We start from the raw sequence: 22,207 nt of genomic DNA, 5'->3' as shown, positions 1-22,207 counted from the left end.
TAATATTGCTTTCCTGGAACTTTTTCCCATTTTGGTGGCCCTGAGAACCTGGCCCGAAGGGTTCAAAGATCACTCTGTCATATTTTGGTCGGACAATATGACCGTGGTTGAGTGCATCAACAGTCAGGCAGCACGTTGTAAACTGATTTTAAGACTGCTCAAAGAAATTGTTTTACTGTGTATGCAACTAAATGTGCTATTCAGAGCAAAACATGTCCCAGGGGTAATGAATCAGGCAGCTGATGCACTGTCTCGTTTTCAAATGCAGGCTTTCTCGGGTTTCCTTCCCTCAGCGGACCCAGAGCCGGCACCCTTTCCCGAAGCTCTCTGGTCTCTCGGTGCCCCGAACTTCGTCACCTCGTGGGAGAGAGTCTAGCACCAAGGACGAGGAAGGCATACGAAGGGGCGTTTCGGTCCTATTTAGCCTTTTTGGGGACTGATAGAGAGCGGCTTTGGGGTCACGAGGAATGGGTAGTGAATTTTCTGATGTCCTTACGTAGGGCTGGGAAATCGGTGGCTACGGCCCAGAGGCATCGTGCTGCCATTTCCTTTGTTGCCAGAGCACACGCTATCCAGGACCCGACAGCATCTTTCGTTGTACAGAAAGCGCTGCGTGGGTGGCAACGCCTTAAGGGTCGCAGAGTAGATGAAAGGCGCCCGATAGGTTTGGATAGATTGTCCCAGTTGTTGGCCACACTCCCGGCCACATGTTCATCTCAGTTTGAGGCGGTTCTGTTCCGAGCCGCTTTTACGCTGGCGTTTCACGGGGCAATGCGGGTAAGCGAACTAGTTGCGAGGAACAAACTGGATGTGGCAGGGGGTTTGTGCCAGGAACACGTTCAGATCAGGGGAGAGACAATGACTGTCTCCTTTGTAAGGTCCAAGACTGATCAAGATGGGATGGGTGACTGCGTAATCATACGCAGGATTCCCGGGTCCTCCATGTGTCCGGTAAAGTGTTTAGAAGATTACCTAGCACGAAGGGTGGCATCATGGGGGGGGACTTTGTTAAGACACGCAGACGCCACCCCACTGACGAAATTTCAGTTTCAGCGGGTGCTTGCGATGTCAGTTGCCGCTGCGGGCTTGAACCCGGGCGAATTTGGGACCCATTCCTTTCGGATAGGGGCTGCTACGGAAGCTACAGCCAGGGGTCTTAACGTTGAACAAGTGAAACGAGTGGGGCGTTGGTCCTCCAATTGTTATAAGAGATACGTGCGGTTGCACATGTTGTGAAGCTGTAATAATGTACTCACGCTTCTTGTTTTTGTTTGGTTTTCAGTTACGCAAGCCTACGAGGCGGGGCGGACTATGCAGTCGACCCAACACCAGGCCAGCGGTCAGACATCACCGGCTGTGAGAAAGGAGGTGTGGGTCGTGGGCCACTCATACGTGAGGCGTGCCGCGGACGTATTCAAAGCAGGTGATATGATTCACATAGCTGGGGAATACGGGTACAGGGTGTCCTTCCACGGAAGAGGCGGTCTCTGTATTGACCAGTTTCAGTCATTTTTCGAGGGTCTGTTAGGGCGGACGAGGTCACCGCCGTCTATAGTCATAGTGCATTTAGGGGGCAATGATTTGGTCACCACCGGTAGACGACTGCTCCTGGAGGCAATGCTTTCCACGGTAAGTTGGTTGGCGAGGAGAGTTCCGGGGTGCATAATTGCGTGGTCCCATATGATCCCACGGAAGGTGTGGCGGGGGGCTATTTCTATTCCCGCTTTGAATCATTCTGTTAGAAAACTTAATAACAAAGTGAGTAGGTTGTTCCGTTCCAGGACATTGCATTCTATTTCGCATGGCTGTATTAATGATGACAGTGTGTATTTAGGGGATGGTGTGCATTTGTCTCGGGTGGGGAATGAGTTACTCATAGGAGACTTCTTAGCATGGTTAAAAACGTTACAACATGACCTTTAGGTAGGAGCTTTGTGGGGGGTCCGGATAGCCGGTCAACTATCCGGCCTGTGGCGGTAAGGTCATGATCGGTGAGCACTAATTGGAAGATCCCTATGAGTGGGCGTCACCCAACACGGATGGGAGCGCTCGGGAGAGGTGGCCTTTGGCCCCTCAACGGGGAGGCGGTCCCTTCTAAGGATGGGTCGCCGAAAGAAAAGGAAAGGCGGTCAAGGCCCCTTCCTGTGTAGGAGGGGTTACAGCCCCCTCCTGGGGAATTTCCCGGGGCCAGTAACATCTGCGACGGCAGATGTGGTAAGTTGTGCGGGGTTTGGGGGGAGGTCTACGATACCTTCTAGATAACCTCACACGAGTCCTCGAACGACCTTTAACTGGCGTTGAGTTTATTGGTGCCCCCGTCAAGTCAAGGGAAATTGGTAGTTTGCACTTGAAGTACGCCTCAGTGCTGTCGCCCCTCCCAAGTGGGGGGGGGGGTAAGTCTGGTTAGGGATCTTGACACCGGTTACGACCTTGCCGTTGGCCCTTAAACGTTAGGATGTACAATTTCAATATTTCAAGAAAATGTTTTGGTAGGATGTTAGTTCGGCTAGGAGAACCTCTGTATTAGAGAATTTGTTAAGGTTAGCCAAACATCGCAATGTGGTAATGAAATTGTACATTAATATGAAACTGTTTAATGTTTTAATTTTTTGTTTTAATAAATACGGCCGGGAGGGTCACTCCCTCCCTCTTCCAAAAAACTTCAAGAACTGTTTCCGGTTTCCCTCCTTTGGGGATTGTGTTGAGAGGGGGTGGCGGGTATCTCAGCCATATGGAAAGGGGCGACCACTCGGTCCCCCCGAACGTATGGCAGAGTACCTCGATCCCCCCGGGAAGCCATTTTGGGCGGGAAGCGCGGCTCGGCTGGTATGCCCGAAGCGGCGTAGCCGGGGCGCGCTTTTTCCCGCCCTAGAGTGGGCTGGCCTAGACACTGACGCGGCTGGCCACGCCCTCGGGGCAGGCAGGGGCGGGTTTACGCCCGCCCTGAAGACGGATAAAAAGGGACGCAAGACCCGAAGGCATCCTCTTGTTCCTGTGCTCTGAAGCTGCACCTCCTCGCTGTACGTGAGCTCGAGACGGAACGAAGAGCCAATTTTGACCCACCCACCAGCCCCTGAGGACAGCAAGTTGTTTTGAATAAAGTTGATGTGGTAACTCTGATTCTTTGTTTACAGGTGATTAGTATTGTGATATCTTTTGAATATGCAATAAAGAATGGTCAATTGGTGGTATGTTTTACAAATAAAGTAATCCTGCTTTAGTGTTCATCAGCAAGCATGTTTTAATAAAGTGGTTGTGGTTACTGTCTTTTAAGTAATTTTGTCATTTAGTAATTTAGTTAGAATTGTCGTATTTATTTTTGGTCGGGCGGTAAGGTCATGATCGGTGAGCACTAATTGGAAGATCCCTATGAGTGGGCGTCACCCAACACGGATGGGAGCGCTCGGGAGAGGTGGCCTTTGGCCCCTCAACGGGGAGGCGGTCCCTTCTAAGGATGGGTCGCCGAAAGAAAAGGAAAGGCGGTCAAGGCCCCTTCCTGTGTAGGAGGGGTTACAGCCCCCTCCTGGGGAATTTCCCGGGGCCAGTAACGTCTGCGACGGCAGATGTGGTAAGTTGTGCGGGGTTTGGGGGGAGGTCTACGATACCTTCTAGATAACCTCACACGAGTCCTCGAACGACCTTTAACTGGCGTCGAGTTTATTGGTGCCCCCGTCAAGTCAAGGGAAATTGGTAGTTTGCACTTGAAGTACGCCTCAGTGCTGTCGCCCCTCCCAAGTGGGGGGGGGGGGGTAAGTCTGGTTAGGGATCTTGACACCGGTTACGACCTTGCCGTTGGCCCTTAAACGTTAGGATGTACAATTTCAATATTTCAAGAAAATGTTTTGGTAGGATGTTAGTTCGGCTAGGAGAACCTCTGTATTAGAGAATTTGTTAAGGTTAGCCAAACATCGCAATGTGGTAATGAAATTGTACATTAATATGAAACTGTTTAATGTTTTAATTTTTTGTTTTAATAAATACGGCCGGGAGGGTCACTCCCTCCCTCTTCCAAAAAACTTCAAGAACTGTTTCCGGTTTCCCTCCTTTGGGGATTGTGTTGAGAGGGGGTGGCGGGTATCTCAGCCATATCACCAGGGTCCTGAAAGTTGGTCCCACAAAAGGGATCCACTGTAGAATCGCACATGAAACCTACTCTGGAAAAGCATAAAAGTAAGACTTTTTTGGTCTGTCCTTTGAGGTCGCCTTAGTGGGGTCGCCAGACTATTGTTTTTCCAAAAGATCATGCGTAATATAGATACGTACGCTGGCTGTAGGACAAAGTGGGCTTCTTCCACTAGTCTGGCACATTCTTCACAAGCGCCTAAACACAGTTAGTTTCTTTTCAGTTGCAAAGCAAGTTAAAAGTTTGCCTCTTATTTTTTTTAATAATAACTTTAAATACCGTACTAGTTATTTATTTTGCCCGCAATTCGGATGCCCAGTTAGATGGTGATTTACTTTCTGTCTCCTTTTAAAGTTTTAGTTATAATTGAGCCACATTATAACACTGCAGCTGCCTGCAATGTGAGTACTTGTTTAGGTGAGGATTTCTTTTTGTCTCCTTCACAAATAATAATGCAAAGCATGAAGCAATTAAAGGTTTTTTATTTAAAAAAATCACTAACAAAAAAGCAGCTTTAGCGGACAGGTTTTACATCTATAAGTGTTCTTGCAGCACATGGAAGCCACATTTAGGTGGTTGCGTATTTTGTTTTTTTCCCTTTTTATTTTTGTGGCATAAGCTTGCAATGAAGAAGAAATTGACCATTGTACCAAGCTGCCAAGGCCAGACCTTTGGGCTTTGCCAGTGCTAGTTTAAAGGTTAAAGTCAATGATTCTGAAATTACCCCCTCCCCCCAATTTCACCCGTGGAATTATGAACAGAGAAAAATCTTCTGGATCAGCAGATGTGGACTGGTATAGGGAATATGAAGTAACTATGGGCCGGCCACTGACTGCAAAGACTGGGAAGCCCTGCAATAGAGCTGGCATAATACTAGCATCTTCCCACGCTTTGCAGGCCTATCAAAGGCACCATCATGTCTGCAGCTCTTCCAATATCCCTACCACCAGCTAACCACACAAATATTTTGGTGTCAATGGCAGATTCAGAATTAGTCCTCAAGTGTTGTATGCATTCAGGTATTCATGATTTCAACAGAGTATTGTCATGCAATACATATACCTACAACGGATGAGAAGGTAATTTTCTTACTCACTGGTTAGAGTGAATTCCCTGCTTGGTGCAGCACTTGAGTACTAGCGGCTGGTACCCATGGATTAGATAACTCAAATACTTTTTCCAGGGGTAAGGTAAAAAAACAGACTGCAAATACAAATTTGGCAAAAGCATAATGCTGCATTTCAGAGACTCTCAAAATCTCAAGCATACATTAATATCTCCCAATAGAAAATTCGACCTGCACCTGTACCCACTATCAGGTACTTAAACTCAAATATATTAAGCCTGAAGTCATAATTAAAAAAATAACTCAGACCCAAAATAATTGATTTAAGAATTAAATACAGGTAATTTTTTGTAGGGAGATATTTATGTGAGTCCGAAATATGAATCACATTTGTGTGTATTATCTATATATATTATATGGGTCTTTAGTTTTACCGAAGATGTTTTTGCAGACTATGTTTTCCTTAGGGAAGCTCTCTCAGGTGCCTCTATATGGAGTGAACATATTACTAGAATCAGTTTACAGAACAAACTATAAAAACGAGTAGGTAGGTTTGGAAACAGCTTACAAAACTATTCTTTGACAATAGAAGATTGAAAACAACAAACATAACTCACTTACAAGTAAGTTCCCCTTTCCACTGTATGTATATTGACGTAGGGTGTTAGTTGACTGAAAATTTGTTTCAGATGCCCCCTTTTCTTTCTAGCCCTCCCCACTAGTTCAGAACAGAAACGTGGTTTGCATTCTTACCCCTCCTCTGTTCGTTTTAACGATACAACACTCAACACCGCCCTCCCTGCTCCCACCCCAAAGGATTACATACCGAGTAGGCCAGAGATTAATACACAAAAAAGGGCATACCTGTAATTTTGTCTCGCACAAGTTTGCAGGATTCTATTTCGCCAATGCTCCCAAACAGGCTCCTGAACTCCTCCTGGGTCATATTCTGTGGCAAATAGTTGACTATGAGGTTGGTTTTGCTGTCATCCGTGGCAGCCCCTGTTTGCATTGGTGAAGGGCAGTTTCTACTGTTGCTGGAGGGTCCATTGCTCGTATTAGACGTAGGGCCATTTGACACCTGAGGTTCCATGGTGCTAATTATCTAAAAAATAAATATAATAATGATAGTATATGTGGATGAAACTGAAAAAAAGACTATTTCACTTGTGATTTTTTATGTCAATTTAGACTTGCTAATGAATGTCTGACTTGGAGACCAAGCACAGCATCCACAGGCAGTCTGAGTCCGCCTTCCAACCTTCAATGAAAACACACTAAATTCCCTCTTATTTTTTCTAAAGTGGGTCATGTAAAGCTGTCACACTGTGAACAAAACAGTAGATGCAGAGGTAAAAGCACTATCATTTTGTTAATTTAAGGTTAATTTCTTGCTTCAGCAAGGGATTTTTTTGTAATCTGTGTGCGCTTGAATGCTGCAAAATTAAAATTCAAATACAATGGAGGAAAATTAGGTGTCATTTAAATCATTATTTTTATTACAGTAAATGGGAACTGTTAGACGCTCACATGTGCGCTGGGGAAACCTATTCATCTTGCAACATACTGCAGAGACCACAATACCTGTATTTTCACTATTAGCATCCTCCACCCTCACCCTCTCCCCCCACCCCATGGATGCAAGCTTGGGGCTGCACGGGGGACCATACATACCCTGCACATAGAATGGCAACGCAAACAGTGGCACATTTTATGGAAAGTGTTTGGTAATAGTTGGGTAACTTTGTCGAAGCTAGGAGCACAAGGGGATGATGGACGGAGTGTTGAACATTGCAAGCACTCACCCCCAGTCAACTGATCTGGGTTTAATCCATCATCATTCTTTAGCTCACTCCACCACCCCAGTTCAGACATGGCCATATGCAAATCAGTCTGACCCGGTGCCTCATGGGAACAGTCCAGCCCGAACTGCCAAACCATGTCTTCCCTGGACAGGAAACAAGCATTCTGGCACCTGTTTCTGGCTAATCAGCCGTCATCAGCCAGACAAGCTTGAATCCAGTGGCAAGATCAAGGGACCCACATCTTGGCATACCCTGCGAACTTAGGGCAAACAAAGCAAAACCAAAGGGGATGATGAACAGAGTGTTGAACATTGCAAGCACTCACTCCCAGCCAACTGATCTGGGTTTAATCCATTATCATTCTTTAGCTCACTCCGGGTATGCTCAGACATGAGTCCTTTGCTCTCCATGCCACTGGAATCAAGCTATCCTGGCTGATGAGGGCTGAAAGCCCAAAGCCGGTCCTAGAATGCTTGTTTCCAGTCCAGAGAGGACCTGGCTTGGCAGTTCGGGCTGAACTGTTCCCATGGGGCACAGGGGCAAGACTGATTTGCATATGGCTGGGTTCAAACTGAAATGGCATGGTGAGCAAAAAATAGATGGATTTAGGCCCCGATCTCTGTACTGGGGTGACTGTATGACATTGTTCTGCATTCTATCCATCAACTTTTGTTTTTGAACAGACTGCAGCAGAGTTAAGGTGAACAGCCAAGAGGGTGCATTATAAAATAACTTAGAAGAGTAAGTGTGTGCGTTAAGTGCTGGACTCAAATATGACATAGTTGATACTGCTGAGAAAGAGCTAGTTCATTTATTGCATCCTTGAGGAAGCCTAGGTGTATGCATCTCTTTGTGAACAAGCAAAGCTGTAAATGAAACAACATGTGATCACGACAGCAAAGTGAAACAAATGTTCATGCTTAGGCAGTTAGCTCATAGCATTGTGTATTTTTAGCAGGATAACACATGGAACACGCACATGACACGAGCAACAGCCACTCACGTTCTGGCCTTTTGCATTATTCGCGCGGGCTTGCTGTAAAATTATGCTGCCAACGACATGTTATTATATGACATGTGGGTAGTGGTGCCATTTTGGGAAATCACGTAACATGTTAACGATTTAAATCACAAGTATGCTAAGTAGAACTACATAAATACTCTATACCGTACTCTTACGCAACTTCGTTAATCAGCCCTGATACATCCAACTCACTATTAGCCAAAGTGCCGAGGGCACAGTCCTTTTTTGTATTAGTACTAACTAAACATGAATACTCTGTCCATATTCCCCTTTTGGATAGTTTGAGGCCAAGTCACAAAGGCATGTAATGGTACCAAAAAGAGAACTACAGCAGTCAGATTGAGGGAGATTATGTCCAGTACCATAGTTGCTGTTCCCTTTATTTTCATTGGAAGGGTTTGGTAGGAGCCTTGAACAGAGCTGCTCTCAAAGCATGTTGACCACATCCTCCCAAGAAGTCCTAAAAAAACGAATTGTGTATGCACACTTTGCTCTGTATATGAATACAGTAATATTTGTTTTTTCATTAAATATTTGCTATTTATGAACTCTATATTTATACTATATATTTTAAGTTTAATGTTTTTTTTCAAATACTTAATTTCTGTATTAGATATTTCGGCTGTGGATATTATTAAACATATATTTTTCCTGTCAAAATTGTTGTAGTCAACATTGGTGTATTTCGTCGACTACAAACATTATAGTTATGTGAAGTCACTATTTTAGATGTCTATAGTTTGACATCTATATTCTTGTACGACAATACATTTCTGGTCAATATTGTGACATACAACCAACTAGAGGTTTGTACTATTTGTTTTAGGCAAGACTGGCATGAAGTAGTTTTACAATAGATTCCAAGCCTCTTCTGCCCCAAAATGATAATTCTGACTAAAACTGCTCGGCCGCTGAGCAGGAAGGAAAGCAAGTGCAGACACATTTAGCGGTAGTAGCCTGCCTACAACACCGAATAAAATACAAAGCCTGATTAGAACACTACAGCAAGCTCATGACTGGGACTCACGGATGGTTATACCCAGATCATCAACGGAGCTAAATTAGATAAAATAATGAAATTCTTAAGTTACTCTATTCGATTTTTGGGTTTCGGCTACACTTAGCTATCACTATCACATGACTGCTCTCCCACTAGATACAGCGGCCTACAGGGCTGTCGCTCAAGCTAAGAGGCTAAGCATCGGAAGTAGACTTCTGCAGGGAGATGTCAGATACATTCGAGGTCGGCATACGTGCTTCTGCCTAGGTAGGTATTTGCCAGTTTGACTTTCTCCCGGCAAAATTTTCAGAATCTCGATTTTTACTTCCACTTCACAAATTTTTAAGGAAACTGGCTTGTTTGTTACCTGATTTTATTTTGAATGCAGAGGGTTAGTGCATAGGACTACCTTCTTTGACCATGGCAGGTCATATTGACCTCATTGCTATGAGAATGGACCTTCCCGCTCAAAATTTAACAAACATTTGTGCACATTGCACCTCTTGAGAGTGAGGATTAGTGATTTTCCAAGTTATTAAATGCTGCCATTTTAAGCAAGGAAGAAGAAATTCTCCCTAGGTAGTCTGTTTATCTACAGTGTAAAAACAATCAACAAACGTCAGCTCTCCAAAAATATCCCTGGATCTCAGTAATCTCCGATTTTTGAGCTGAATGAAGGAGGGAAGTTGATTGTTCCAATAACAGATCACCAGCCACGCACTGAACAGCAGTAGGAACAAGCCATGTGTGCCGCATACCCGGAAATTCTGACTCACTCAGCTATTAATCTAGTCCCATGAGAAAGGCAGGATGTAGAAATGACATTGATGAGAGCAGCTTAGACCTTCAAACAATGACTCATTTGAGAAGGTAGGACACGCGAAATAAAGGCGGAACTAAGAGAAGGAAAGATATGTATATGGTAAGATAGATAAGCAAAGATACAAACAGATAAGTAAGTACTGAGGTGCTAAGTAAGGATGAAACGTATTTAAAGCCTACATACTGAAACATGGTAGAATTATTTGTATGCTCTATAAAATTTCAAAATAATTGCGTGGGTAGATACTTATATTTTGGGGCTCATCGAGTACACCTTACAGAGAAGTCAAAAAATTTGGAATATCATCTTAACAAACCCTCTCTTCTGATCACCACATCCTAACAATCACAAGCCTCCTCCAAACAAGATGCTGAAAGAGGTCCTCCCATTCACCGAGACGGGGAGGGCACAATGTAGATTCGAGTCTACAAGATCCTTGTCACAGTCCAGGCTAGAACAGTGCACCATGATCTACAACAGATGATCCAAATCACTAAATTCAGAAGCTTCAGTGAATTCATATCCAAGCACCAAGCTTTGTCTGAACCACAGATGCATGATCACCCACTGACACAAATATACTTGTGGCCAAGAGAATAAAAACAGTCAAAACAATATGTTCCTTGGTCAAAGCATTTGGGGGAAGGGTCAAAAATATCTTCACAAAACAGGGCTAGAATACATCCATGCCTTTAAGAACTGACAATCTAATCACTAAATGAGGTTAGTTTGCAAGAATATGAGATAAACCTAGGCTAAGAATGTGAGCGAAACACCCAGCGAACAGGTCCCACACTTTAAAATCTGATAAACCAAACACTCTGCCAACATTGATGAGAGCGTGTGAGGAATTACTTTTTAGGAAGCTGTGTACCTGCTTCATGAGAGTACCAGGGATAAAACATCCCTTTAAAAAGCGATGCAAAACCTCTTCCAACTCCTCTCATGACCCCTTCAACTCTGCTAAAGAGCTTCCAACACCAATCCTTAGCTCGCTCCTCATCATTCAACATAAGGCGTTAGGACTGACCCACAACTAATAACTTTCAAGTGCTAGAATGAAACAAATCAGCATTATACAAACCAATCAAATAAATAGACGAGCAGATTGGCGGATCAGCAGATAGAGCGAAAATTATTCAATACAATGCATTCAAGTACACCTACAATTTCGAAGCCGCTGCAAGATTACCACAAATGTTCTCTACAGGACAAGGAGCAGAACATAGAACAGAACAAATACATTTGAATTCCCAAAGGGAAAAAATGAAGGAAAATGGACAGCATATTTTTCCTAAGACAATTCCCCCAAAACCTGTGCATAAGGATGAATCTCATGGAAGCTTTGTTCTTTAAACAAGATTGATCAAATTAAGCCTTGAATCCCTAGGAATGACAGAGGCAATTAAATCTGCTGAATAAATAAAAAGCATGGGATGGACACAACAGAGTAAAACTGGTAGGAAAGCAACCAACCAGGAAAATAGGAAGTGATCAAAGTAAGAGTTTAGAGTTTTTGTCAACACTTGCACCTTTTGCAAACACCTCATGAATTAAACTGAGAACACAAAACCACTAACAGAGAAATCCGTTCATAATTTATCTATTCATGCTAGTGGCTTGGCTGACACATATCCCACCCTGTATGGTGTTTTCTGCCCACTGAGGTATCAAGAGAAAATCAAAGATCAGCGGCACTTCCACGAACAAGGGAAGATGGTAGCATCCATTATGCATACTAAAGCGGTCTGAGCTCTCATGTCTGTCAGGAATTCCTGCTCATATTGATTGCCAATGAGTCTCTTGAAGCGGTATGATAGGCTTCTTCTGTTTTTGTTTGAAGATCCCCTTGATCCTTTCATTGCTTTCATGTGCATTTGATCTCATACGTCTAAGCGGGAGCAAATTCCATCCCTAAGTATGAGACAGCGGTAGGTGCGTGGAGCTCGCGAGCTCAGTTCAGCGAGAATCACAGTCCTCACATACGCACATAAGAAGAGAAAACACAAGCTAAATAGGTCAAAAGAGGACAAAGCTAATGAGGAAGTGCACTGATGTTTATAATGTGAGCAAATAAAGGAAAGGTTATGAAAATACACAGAGGAAAAGGTGACTTTCACTCAGCTGGTAGAACGTGCTTGAAATGCATGCAATTAAAATGCCTATAAATAACTATCTCGGTCTATTCCTCTCTCTCTGTCTATATGTTTGTTTACACCGGACTATACCACATGCAAGCGTGGAAGATACTGAAGCTGGCGCCTCTCTCCTACTGTCTTCAACAGACATGAGAAGGCCCTTTGGGCTACTTTTGGTGACATCAATTGCAACCCAGGTGAATAATATATAATTCATGCCACTAGTCCATGGTGTCACAGAAGCCCTACCGTTTTTGGATGCGCAGTCAGAACTGGTAAAGCCATAGTTTCTGTCTTTGTGCATAACAAGTACATCGGTGTAGAAACAGGTGGGGTGTTAAAAAGTGCAGAATCTTTCCAACAGGCAACTAAAATTCTACACAGGCAATGGAAAGATGTATACAAAGGTATGATATGCATCATCCCAACTTTTAGCACAGGACAAAGGGGATTCCCATTAAAAGTTGAGGCAGCAGTGAGGAGCTATAACTGACCATGGGATTATTCTCCAAAATGGCCTAGATTCCACGTGATGGGATGGGGTACCGGAGAGTGAGGGGCTGTAGAGTCCAACCTCGGAAATGTAAAATAACATAATCCAAGTAATTTTATACCAAATTTGAAAAATGTGGAACGTGCAAAAAAGGGAGGAAGGGAATTTTTCATGACATGTCTCTCTTTTAGTATAGTATCTAAACAATTCTGGACTTCAAGGGTAGCACTTTAATACAGGTCCTTTGAGTAGGGATGCATCATGTGAGCTCCGTACACACCCATACTAAGTGAGGGCCTTAAAGTGTAGCTTGACTGTGCTTACCTCTCCTCAAGCACACAAATGTTCCATAAATAGCACAATATCAAGAAGTGATTCTGTTAAGTATCAAAAAGCAGTCACTGGTGCAAATACATACATAGATTATATTATCTTTACTCCACTCCGGCAAGATGGTTCAAGTTATATACTTTTAGTATGGGTTGTCAGAGTGCTGTCCGAAAATATTTGAACAAAGCACTTTGCTGGTGGATCAATTGCTTCATTAAGGTTTAGGGACATATGAAATGCCACTTGCCTGAAAGGTCCCTTCTATCTGTTAGATGGCATAAGATATCACCGCCATGAGGTAGAGCTTACGTCTATCTCACAATTCGGTATATTATCGATAGTCTGCTCCTAGGTCTTTTCACAAGGGCAGCTCACTTTGATGTAATGTTCCAAAGACCTTTTAGAAGTCGGATTATAGTCTGGCGTGTTTATACTGGTTTCATACTCCACCTGCTCTCACTAGGGAGGCGTTCGCGGAGAAGGTGGGAAATTGATTGCACAACCATACTGACAGCACATAATACCATATGGTCAGGCGCAACGGTCAGGCAAGGAACATTCTTTAGAATAATCCCTGTTGCATCCTTGCCAAGAAGCTTCGTGTTGCTATATCTCCTTTTCAAGCTCCACTTTACCTGCCACTAATGTACCCTCTCTTCTGAGTTGTGTCTTGTCACAAAGATGAGAAAGACCCTTCCCATGGACAGGCATTTCCTGGTTCTTCTCTTCCATTCGGCCAGGTCATGGAATTGCAAAGTGGGAACTTGCCTTCTATCAACAACTGAAACGAATCTTTGCATTTGATTTTACTTGATGTTTCTATTTTTACTTTGTTCCTCCCGTATGGATCAAAAAGAGGCTTCTGCCTTTATGGTGAACCACAACATCTAGAGCCGTAGTCCAAAACTAGGCTTGATAGGACAATTAACAATTGGCAGAATTTAGAGCTAAATTTATATCACGATGATGAATGAAATATAGACCATTAACAATCAAGTATTGGGTGATGTGCCACCAGCCACCAGCACAATAACACCACCGCGGCTTCACATTCCGATTTCTTTCTTTCAGGTTTCAGAGAATCAAAATGTAGTGCCAATTACAATGAGGTGGGATCCTTTTAACTTGGTTTTAGAAATCAGTGTGCAATGAAGAAAGCAATCAGGAGGTAGGTATTTACTACAAATAAAAATACAGGTCACTTCACTGACATGGTGGGTGGACTTCGATTGTTGAGTTGGCCAGAATCATTTAGCTTTAGGGAACACGCAAACACCTTTTACTCCTGCTACTGAATCCTCCCCTAAAAGTCTGCTTCTTGGATGCGCCTTCAAAGGGGGTTATTCACAAAGATGCTTTGCAGCATGTAATGCAGTACTAATGTGGTACTCCTTTAAGTTCTCTTACAGGCCTTTGTGATTTAATCCCAAAACATTTAAAATAGGAATAAAATGTAAATATTTAGGGCCCAGACACATATATTTAGTACAAATAGGACAGACTATGCTCTCTTTGCAATTTTAATAATAGTTAGTTGGACATGTAAGTGTGCATAAAGCAGCCCTTCTTTGCTACTACTTCCCATACGCATGCGCTTTTGGTAATCAGCTGAAATGCTTACAAAGTAAAATGCTTACAACGTATTTCCACTTTACTTGTTCCGACTGGTCTCATTTATACGGCACTTTAGGCAAAGTGCTCACCCGGCACTGTTGGCACGAGCCAAGCCAAGAATATGCACAACAGGGTCACCCACCAGAGGTTTCTGATAGGTGGGCACTTTCTGGGGTCCAACTTTCTAAAAACAAACCTGGTATTTGTAGCACATATTTGCGAATTGTTTGCAAGAAGATAAGTAAACAATGCTTCACTGTTTTACATGAGCACCTTCCTTTCACCGTTTCAACACATATTCAAGAGTACTTCAGGCGGACTGCTCACAGAACTCTACGCCCTACACAACATGACAGACAACGCCTTACATCACAGTTACATCAAGTAAGCACACCCAAAGGCATATCCCCTAGAGCCTTTGTTCTTCACTTTTTTACTTCTTTGGGCCCCTACTTAATCACTAAAGGAACCCAGGAACCCACAATGAGTCAATATTGGAATCCAGGAATCCCAGACTAAGCAATACTGATGGTTTGAACCTCAAAACAATGCACGAAAATACAGAAACAAGCATTCATCAAACATATAAGCAAATGCTGAAATATTTAAGTCAGCAACAAATATAAAAAACATAACATAATTTTAATGGGAAGTTTGGAGCTTTACTAAATTGAAATGAGGCTATCTATCATCCATACTATATTCTGTTTGACGGTCTTCTATGGCTCCAATTATTTAATCTGAGGACACTAACTTAATTTTAAGCCTCCTGTTCCAAATATATTCACATTTACTGAATGCTTTACATTTTCAATTTAGCTACTTTATTTATCTACACTTTAGCAATCTGTTATTATTATTAATTTTCTAAACAGTCACTGACCTTCCGAATAGTCGTAGTGAAACCCCAGTGATCCGCAGATAATGTTTAGCAACACTGCCTTAAGAGTAAAAAAATAAACCCAATACAATTGTATGTGTATATATATATATATATATATATATATATATTTATATTAAAAAAAGAGTCCTGTGCCCTTAGCATTGTCTCCTGTTTCATCATAATTAAAAAGTGTTCTAGGAAACTAACTGGGCCACAGTCAAATAAAGAAAAGAACAGGGACTATTTGATAATTAGATGTAAATGGGAGCAATTTAAACACACCTTTTACACTGAGGCTCGGTTTAGATGCTGTAATTAGTGTACTACCATAACAGAATTCAGCAGAAATCATAAAGAGTTGTATATAAATATATTGAAGGAATAAAAGTTACATTTTCCAAAAGATTGCAAGAAAGAGGCCTACTCCGGTGGGGTAGCATTAGCCACCGCAGCCCCCGTGCTGCAGGGCCTCCTCTGACAATGTGCACGGGTGGTAGGTTCCTGGCCGGAGAGATCCTGACTGGGTATGGAACAGTACTTTGCAGGGGGGTCCACTCAACTTTCTTTACACCACTGGATTACTCTGCATAACACGATGGTGTCTTTAAACAAACTTAGGATCTCTCGCACAGATAGATGTCTCTCTTCCATCTAGAGAACTTCTGGGGTGATTTTTGTGCATATTGTGAAACTAAAGCATCTGATTAGCACTCCTTTGGTTCCTGAAGAGCATCTTTAATGCATGCTATGGGAAAATGACAAAAGCCTCTACTGGTAAATGACTAAATAGCCACCACAGACTGGTGCACACAGGCACAACCAAAATCCAACTTATGAATTCAAGCTATATTTACCACTAACAAGAACCAAGATTAATAGCAAGCGGGCCTTAAACAGGTAAGACCAACTCTATTCACCAGTCAATGATCGTATTTTTTAACAAGTGCTATTAGAATATCGTGATCGGACTATGCCACCGAAGGATTGTTCCATTAACATCCACTCGAATTGGATCTTCCACATGAAAAGCCCCAAAAAATTGATCTCTTGGTCAATAAAACATAAATGGCTTTACTTAGAGTTAGGTGGACGGGATACTCCATCAAAACGTGAAGGCTAGCCCATCCTCCTTACTGCAAGTGACATTGGCTAAAATGCACCTATAATACGGTGGACGGGATATCCGTCACGCATCACGTTTGCAAAAGAGTATTCTGTCTGCCAAACTCTTTTCAAAAGGAACCCGAGTCGATTTGGTGAGTGTATCAAGGGTCCTTAACCACATCCATGCTGCTGACGAGCTCAGCTCGTCATGGAGTACAGTGGAGCTGCACTCATGATGAGCTGAGCTCGTCACGGCCGTTGGAACATTCGCACGCGGGACTAATTTCCCCGCTGTGCTGAACGTTCCAAAAACGGGTGCGGCCGTGACGAGCTCAGCTCGTCATGAGGACAGCTCAGCTGTACTCCATGACGAGCTGAGCTCGTCACCAGCATGGGGCCACTGCGCGCGGCCCCCCTCCCCCCGCACAGGAGGTGAAAACCCCCCGCAGCGAAGGGGTTAAGAATTATCCTTGTTTTGATCATCAATGGATACATTTTGGTAGAGGCCAATACATTTTGAGGATTAAAAATCATCAGAATAAGGCAGAGATTGAAGTGATAATTCCATATTTTTCCCAACTGTAGAAAAAGATAGTTATTTCTAAGAGTAACACCCTCAATACATTTATTTCATTTGGACAAAACTTTAAAGCATTGTATTGGTCTTAGGGGTCTCAAAAAAAGTTCTCTATTTTATGTACCATAAAACACACTGCGGAGGGGAGTGGTCTTTTCAGAGTGCACTTGCGGCTGGAAAAAGATTTCCAATTCACCTTAATTGTTTTCCTCTAATTTCCCCATTACCTTACATTGGCGTATATGACAATTCAGGTGGAAGAATGCTAAAATAACTTCATGTTTACCTTAAAACGTCTAGTGCCTCCTGCCTAAAAAAGAAAAGCTGGTGTGCATCTTCAGAAGTATATGCTCAAAGAGCCTTCAACCTACAGATGTTTACACTCTGCATAACCTCCAAATTAAGATACATAATTTATGTCGATCACCTACATTTCAATTAAGTAATAATGGTTTGAAGTAATTCCCAAGCTAAGAAAACATTTTTAGAATAGAGACATGAAATGCCAACTAAACAATACACTTCAGGCAGTAAACTATCTTTGCAGAATACTGCTGTCATTCTGGAAAGACCTCGTATAAATTCCATCCGCTGTTGTGCCTCCTGCGTCCCCCCTATTTTTAGGTTGAGCCTGGGCAGCGCAAGCATCAACTCACAATGTCAGGGTCCAGGCTTCTCATCACAACAGTTAAATGAAAAATATCACTCTGACAACGGTCTTGCGTTTCTCTTTTTTTAGGTCGAGCCTGGGCAGCGCATTCGCTGCTCTGTGATACATCCTGTATTCGAATATGGACTTGAAGCTCCTCCACTCTCCGCCCATATTTTTCATTGGCTTGTGCCATTGTCCTTTGTAAATGCTGGCTTCTGATTGGTAAATAGGCTTAGTTGTCCCTCCTTAGTACCGCCTTCTCTTCATCTATAACCTACCATGAGGACTTGCCCTTTTACTTTGGATGTTACACAGTATGTCTTATTTACTCTGTAAGCACTACTTTCTTTTCTTTAATGACTTTCTCTTACGCAGGCACGACATGCGTTCCTGCAATATTTAGCGCACTGTGCACTTTCACGGGAACCTTTACAAAACAAGCATTTGCAATGCAATAGGTCTCGTAATTGCGAGCTTTTGACCTATTGGCATTGTAAATGACAATGCCTTTTATTTATGGGTTTAAAAAAACCTGAATAATAAAAGTCATTGTCATTTACAATACCAATAGGTAAAAGTTAAAAAAATGCATTGTAAATACTTGTTTTTGTAATTTTTAGGCACAGCGTGCTTCTACACTCCCTTTGTGTACATGTGTTACTAATATGTTATCTTATAAGCCTCAGCGAAGCGTGGGTTCCCAGCACCCGGGGCAAGGCAAGTGCCCTTCCACTTTTTTTGAAAATTCTGCACCCCTTAAAATCCCTCTAAAAATTTTGCGCCCGGAGCAACCGCCCCTGTGGCTCACCCACACACTACACCACTACTTATAAGCATTTTTTTTAAATCAATTTTCTTGGGGCCTGCAGGACTTAGAGCACAGCCCAATGCGGTCTCTAGTTTTAATAGCTGCATAAAAAACAGAAAGAGGGGGTGACATCATTCATATTGACGGAGTCCCCGTTCTCCTGCACGGATTAAGTTGAAGAGGCTCACTTCTCAGCACCAGTAGTCTGACCTTTACAAGCTTAGCTCAAAACTGCCAAATTAATTGCCTTACCCCTCTTTCCTAAACGGATCCCCGACGAAGGGTAAGGCTGAATTCCTGACTGGTGCATTTCTAGGACTAAACTCACATAGACCTATACTGTATTCAGTAACGCTGAGTACTGTGACGACAAACTTGAATATTTTCAGAGTTACTCACTGTGCAAGAGTTAGGTAGCTCCTTCGAGGGGCTACATACATGTTCTAGTTACTTCCCCATCACTATGCAGAGAGGACCAAAGCATTCTGAACACTGGCCCTATCAGACCGCTGAGGCAATCCTATAGCTTATTCAACTACGAAGGACATGCCCCTCCCTTTTATCAGGACATACCTTACGACACAATGTGGGCATCTTCTGGGCAGACACCCCTGATTGTCATGCTATACGACAGGAATGGGGCTGCTGCCTTTCCAGCTCTGCCATAACTCATGGTCAGTCCGTTCTAAAACAGGCCAGTAATAGTTGAATCTAAGCATTATGAAGAAATTGCTGGGAGATCCTACTTTCTTCTACTCTGGGCAAGGTTACATGCTTGAATACATCTACTGTAAGCATGACTTGCAGAAGTCAGGTCGCCAGTTACACGCATATCAAGATGAAGCTCATGATAAGAAACCTCAAAGCGAAATTAAACCTTAGAGGACAGCTGGAATAAAATTTGCACAAGAACTGAAGTGTTGGTGGAGGCAACCATCAGCACTATCCAAACAGGGGGCTCATGCCTCCAACCAATAGGTTAGCAACAAAAGCAAACTAACTCATGGTGGACTTTTTTTTTTAAAGGGGCATATTAAACAGCCTGGGAAACTCCAGTCAACGGAAAGTCATAACAGCAATATTTTGCTCATGACCCGCATATAACATCAGCTGGGCATACTTGAATTGTTTAGCATCTCTTTTGAGCCATCCTCGACAGCTTTCTGCTTGGGAAGACTGGGACTGGTCTAGGGATTAATCTTGCCAAAACTGACACTTGGTCTAGCATAGTATACATAGACTATTCTTTACCAGACCTCGCAAGCCACAACTCTAACTGAAAAAGTTCTCAAACTATAAGACACTTAATATTTTGAAAACAGAAAGACAATGAACAACATCACATCACAAGAGGTACATTGGAATCAATGCCTGGCATCTCAAAATCCCAGAGGGTGCTCATACTGGCAAGTCATACATGGAATATAACCAAAATATGGAAGTCATTATGTCATTCCCAAACAATGTGACCGTATTATTTCTGGAGACACCCACTCCTTTCAAAAGAGGTGCTGGCCACCTCATAATACTAAGTTTTCCATCTGGGCTGAGAACCAATTTCCCCTTTCATGTAGATTTTCCAATGTGTCAATTCCCTCTTTCCTACTACATTCTCAGATACTCTTCTATTAGCACCAATGTTGTCTCTTCTCCTCAATTATTATTCATCAACACGTGTCTACCACATGCACTCTGATGCAGCTCTTCTTCTGTAACCAGGGCATTGTTGACAATGTTTTAATATCATGCATATATTTTGCTGCATATCATTTACTTGGAAAAAGTTATGCCCTCAAAATAACCATAACGTGCCAGTCTCTAAATATTCAAATGTCACTTACACTACCTTTAAGGAAGACCAAATAAATAAGGCAGAGCAAGACTAGGAAATGTGCATTCTCACATTTCAATATTACAAGCTCACTGGACAGCAATTTCAAGATATCAACTGACCTTGATTTGATGTTGTCTTGATATCTGATCTTCAATCAAACACTCTTTTATCTACTATTCCATACATTAAAATTAAAGACTTGTATTATTTCTCCAGAATTAGGGCCTAGGTCAGATGACCTCAAATAATAGTTTTTTATTTCGCTTTCGACTTCATTTATTTTTTTGCTGTTTTGTAGTACTGTACATATGTGCTACTGTTGCCAAACTATAGGTAACTCTATTTACCAATCACAGAAGAATGAGAGGCCAGGCTCTGAGCACTTGACCTGCAAACAATGCACAGGTGCAAGCAGTGTGTACTTGCATTACCTAACCATCTTAGCATCATCTGACAAGGTAAAGATAAATGTCTTACTTAGAACATGTTTTGGCCTATCAAAGCTGTACAATTTCTTGACTTGAAATTTTTGTTCTGGGTGTTTTAATATAGCCATAGAGCCCACCGTAGCGGGCTCTACTGCGATTAAAGGCCTGCCCCAGAGGAGAAGGCCTTTAGCAAGGGAGCGGGACTTTAATGGCCGGAAGAGCCCGCTACAGAGGGCTCTAAGGCTATTAGAACATTCCACCTATCGAGGGCAGAATGGTCTAATGTGTCAAACAAAGGCCTCACAGTGCCCCATGGGATTGAAATCCCTTCGGACTCCGTGAGGCCTTTCGTTCAGAGCAACAGCAGTGAAAAACCATTGGAATGCGGAGCTACAGGCTTCTACCGTCCGTTAGAAGCCTGAGCACTCCATTGTCTTCAATGGAGCTCCCAACATTCCAATGCTCTAATATTTCTTACACCCATTTCCTTTCAACATGGTGACAAATGTAATACTGTTTTGAGGGGGTGGGGGCATCTACCTTCAACCTATTTATTTAAGACTGTTATGTTATCATCTTCAGTTAATAGAATAAATTACTTGTCTCAGCCATAAAAAACAGAGTAATATATTCGGTGTGAATTGCTTCTTGCCTCTTTGATACTCCTTCTTTGCTAGTTGCAATCTCGACAGCTGTACTCTTAAAAGCACTCCAGTCCCACCACAAAGAGCAGCATCTCTCCTCACCAGCGCTAGGTTTTCACACAACAAATGTCGAACGCTATGATTCATCTGCTTCTAATAATATTGTTACCAGGTGAAACAGGCCAATAAAAGGAAAGTGTGTCTTGGTGTGATGTAGCTGGCAAGCAGTAAAGGAAAAATTTGGAGCACAGCAAAATTAGCACATATATGATCGCAGTGCAAGTAGCGTGAGCGGTCCAGATGCCTAGCAGAGGTAAACTAACAGTGGGGTAAGATTAGCTGAAAGAATATGTGACACAGAGCTCTACATCAGCATGGTAATTAACACCCTCTACACATGAGCGTTCACAGTGGTTGCTGATTTACACTTCTCGTCTGGTCTGTTATTTCAGTTACCGGGTAGACATACCTTTCATAGCCTTTTAAATTTATGCAAGTAGGTGGAGGCCTCAGAATGCCAAATGCAATTCTTAAATATCTTTGCATCTTACAAGTGTTATGTCCTTAGTAGCCACAAGGCACATTAGATTAGGCCTGGGCGGTAAATTCCGTTCCGCTCGTGGAATTTGGGTAATCTTGCGTTCCGACGAGAATGCGGAATTGCCAAAAAATCTGAGATCCGCAGCTTTGAGGAATTTTTTTTACTTATTTGCGCTTTCAAAATATGTGTTTGCAAGATATTTCACCCCAAGCACGCAAACAGTGTTTGCGAACAGGAAAAATGCATCGTGAACGGGTGGAACAAGCAATTCAGCGTGTTCGCTGAACTTTTGCGTGCTCGCAGGGATTTATTACCATTTC

General features: G+C 42.7%; 1 protein-coding gene across 5 annotated transcripts in view; it reads right to left on the bottom strand.

Moving 5' to 3' along the window:
* The window catches only part of ELAVL4 (ELAV like RNA binding protein 4), a 161,390-nt gene that overhangs the window by 90,245 nt on the left and 48,938 nt on the right, over nucleotides 1-22,207 (bottom strand). For all 5 annotated transcript variants that reach the window (XM_086952408.1, XM_086952407.1, XM_086952411.1 and 2 more), the window contains exon 2: nucleotides 6,054-6,294. In XM_086952408.1, coding sequence (XP_086808534.1) covers nucleotides 6,054-6,294 — 241 coding nt within the window. The remainder of the gene's footprint in view (nucleotides 1-6,053; nucleotides 6,295-22,207) is intronic.

Source organism: Lissotriton vulgaris, chromosome 1_1 (genome assembly GCF_964263255.1).
Source record: "Lissotriton vulgaris chromosome 1_1, aLisVul1.2, whole genome shotgun sequence".
Taxonomy (NCBI): domain Eukaryota; kingdom Metazoa; phylum Chordata; class Amphibia; order Caudata; family Salamandridae; genus Lissotriton; species Lissotriton vulgaris.
This window is presented reverse-complemented; position numbering and strand designations above follow the sequence as displayed.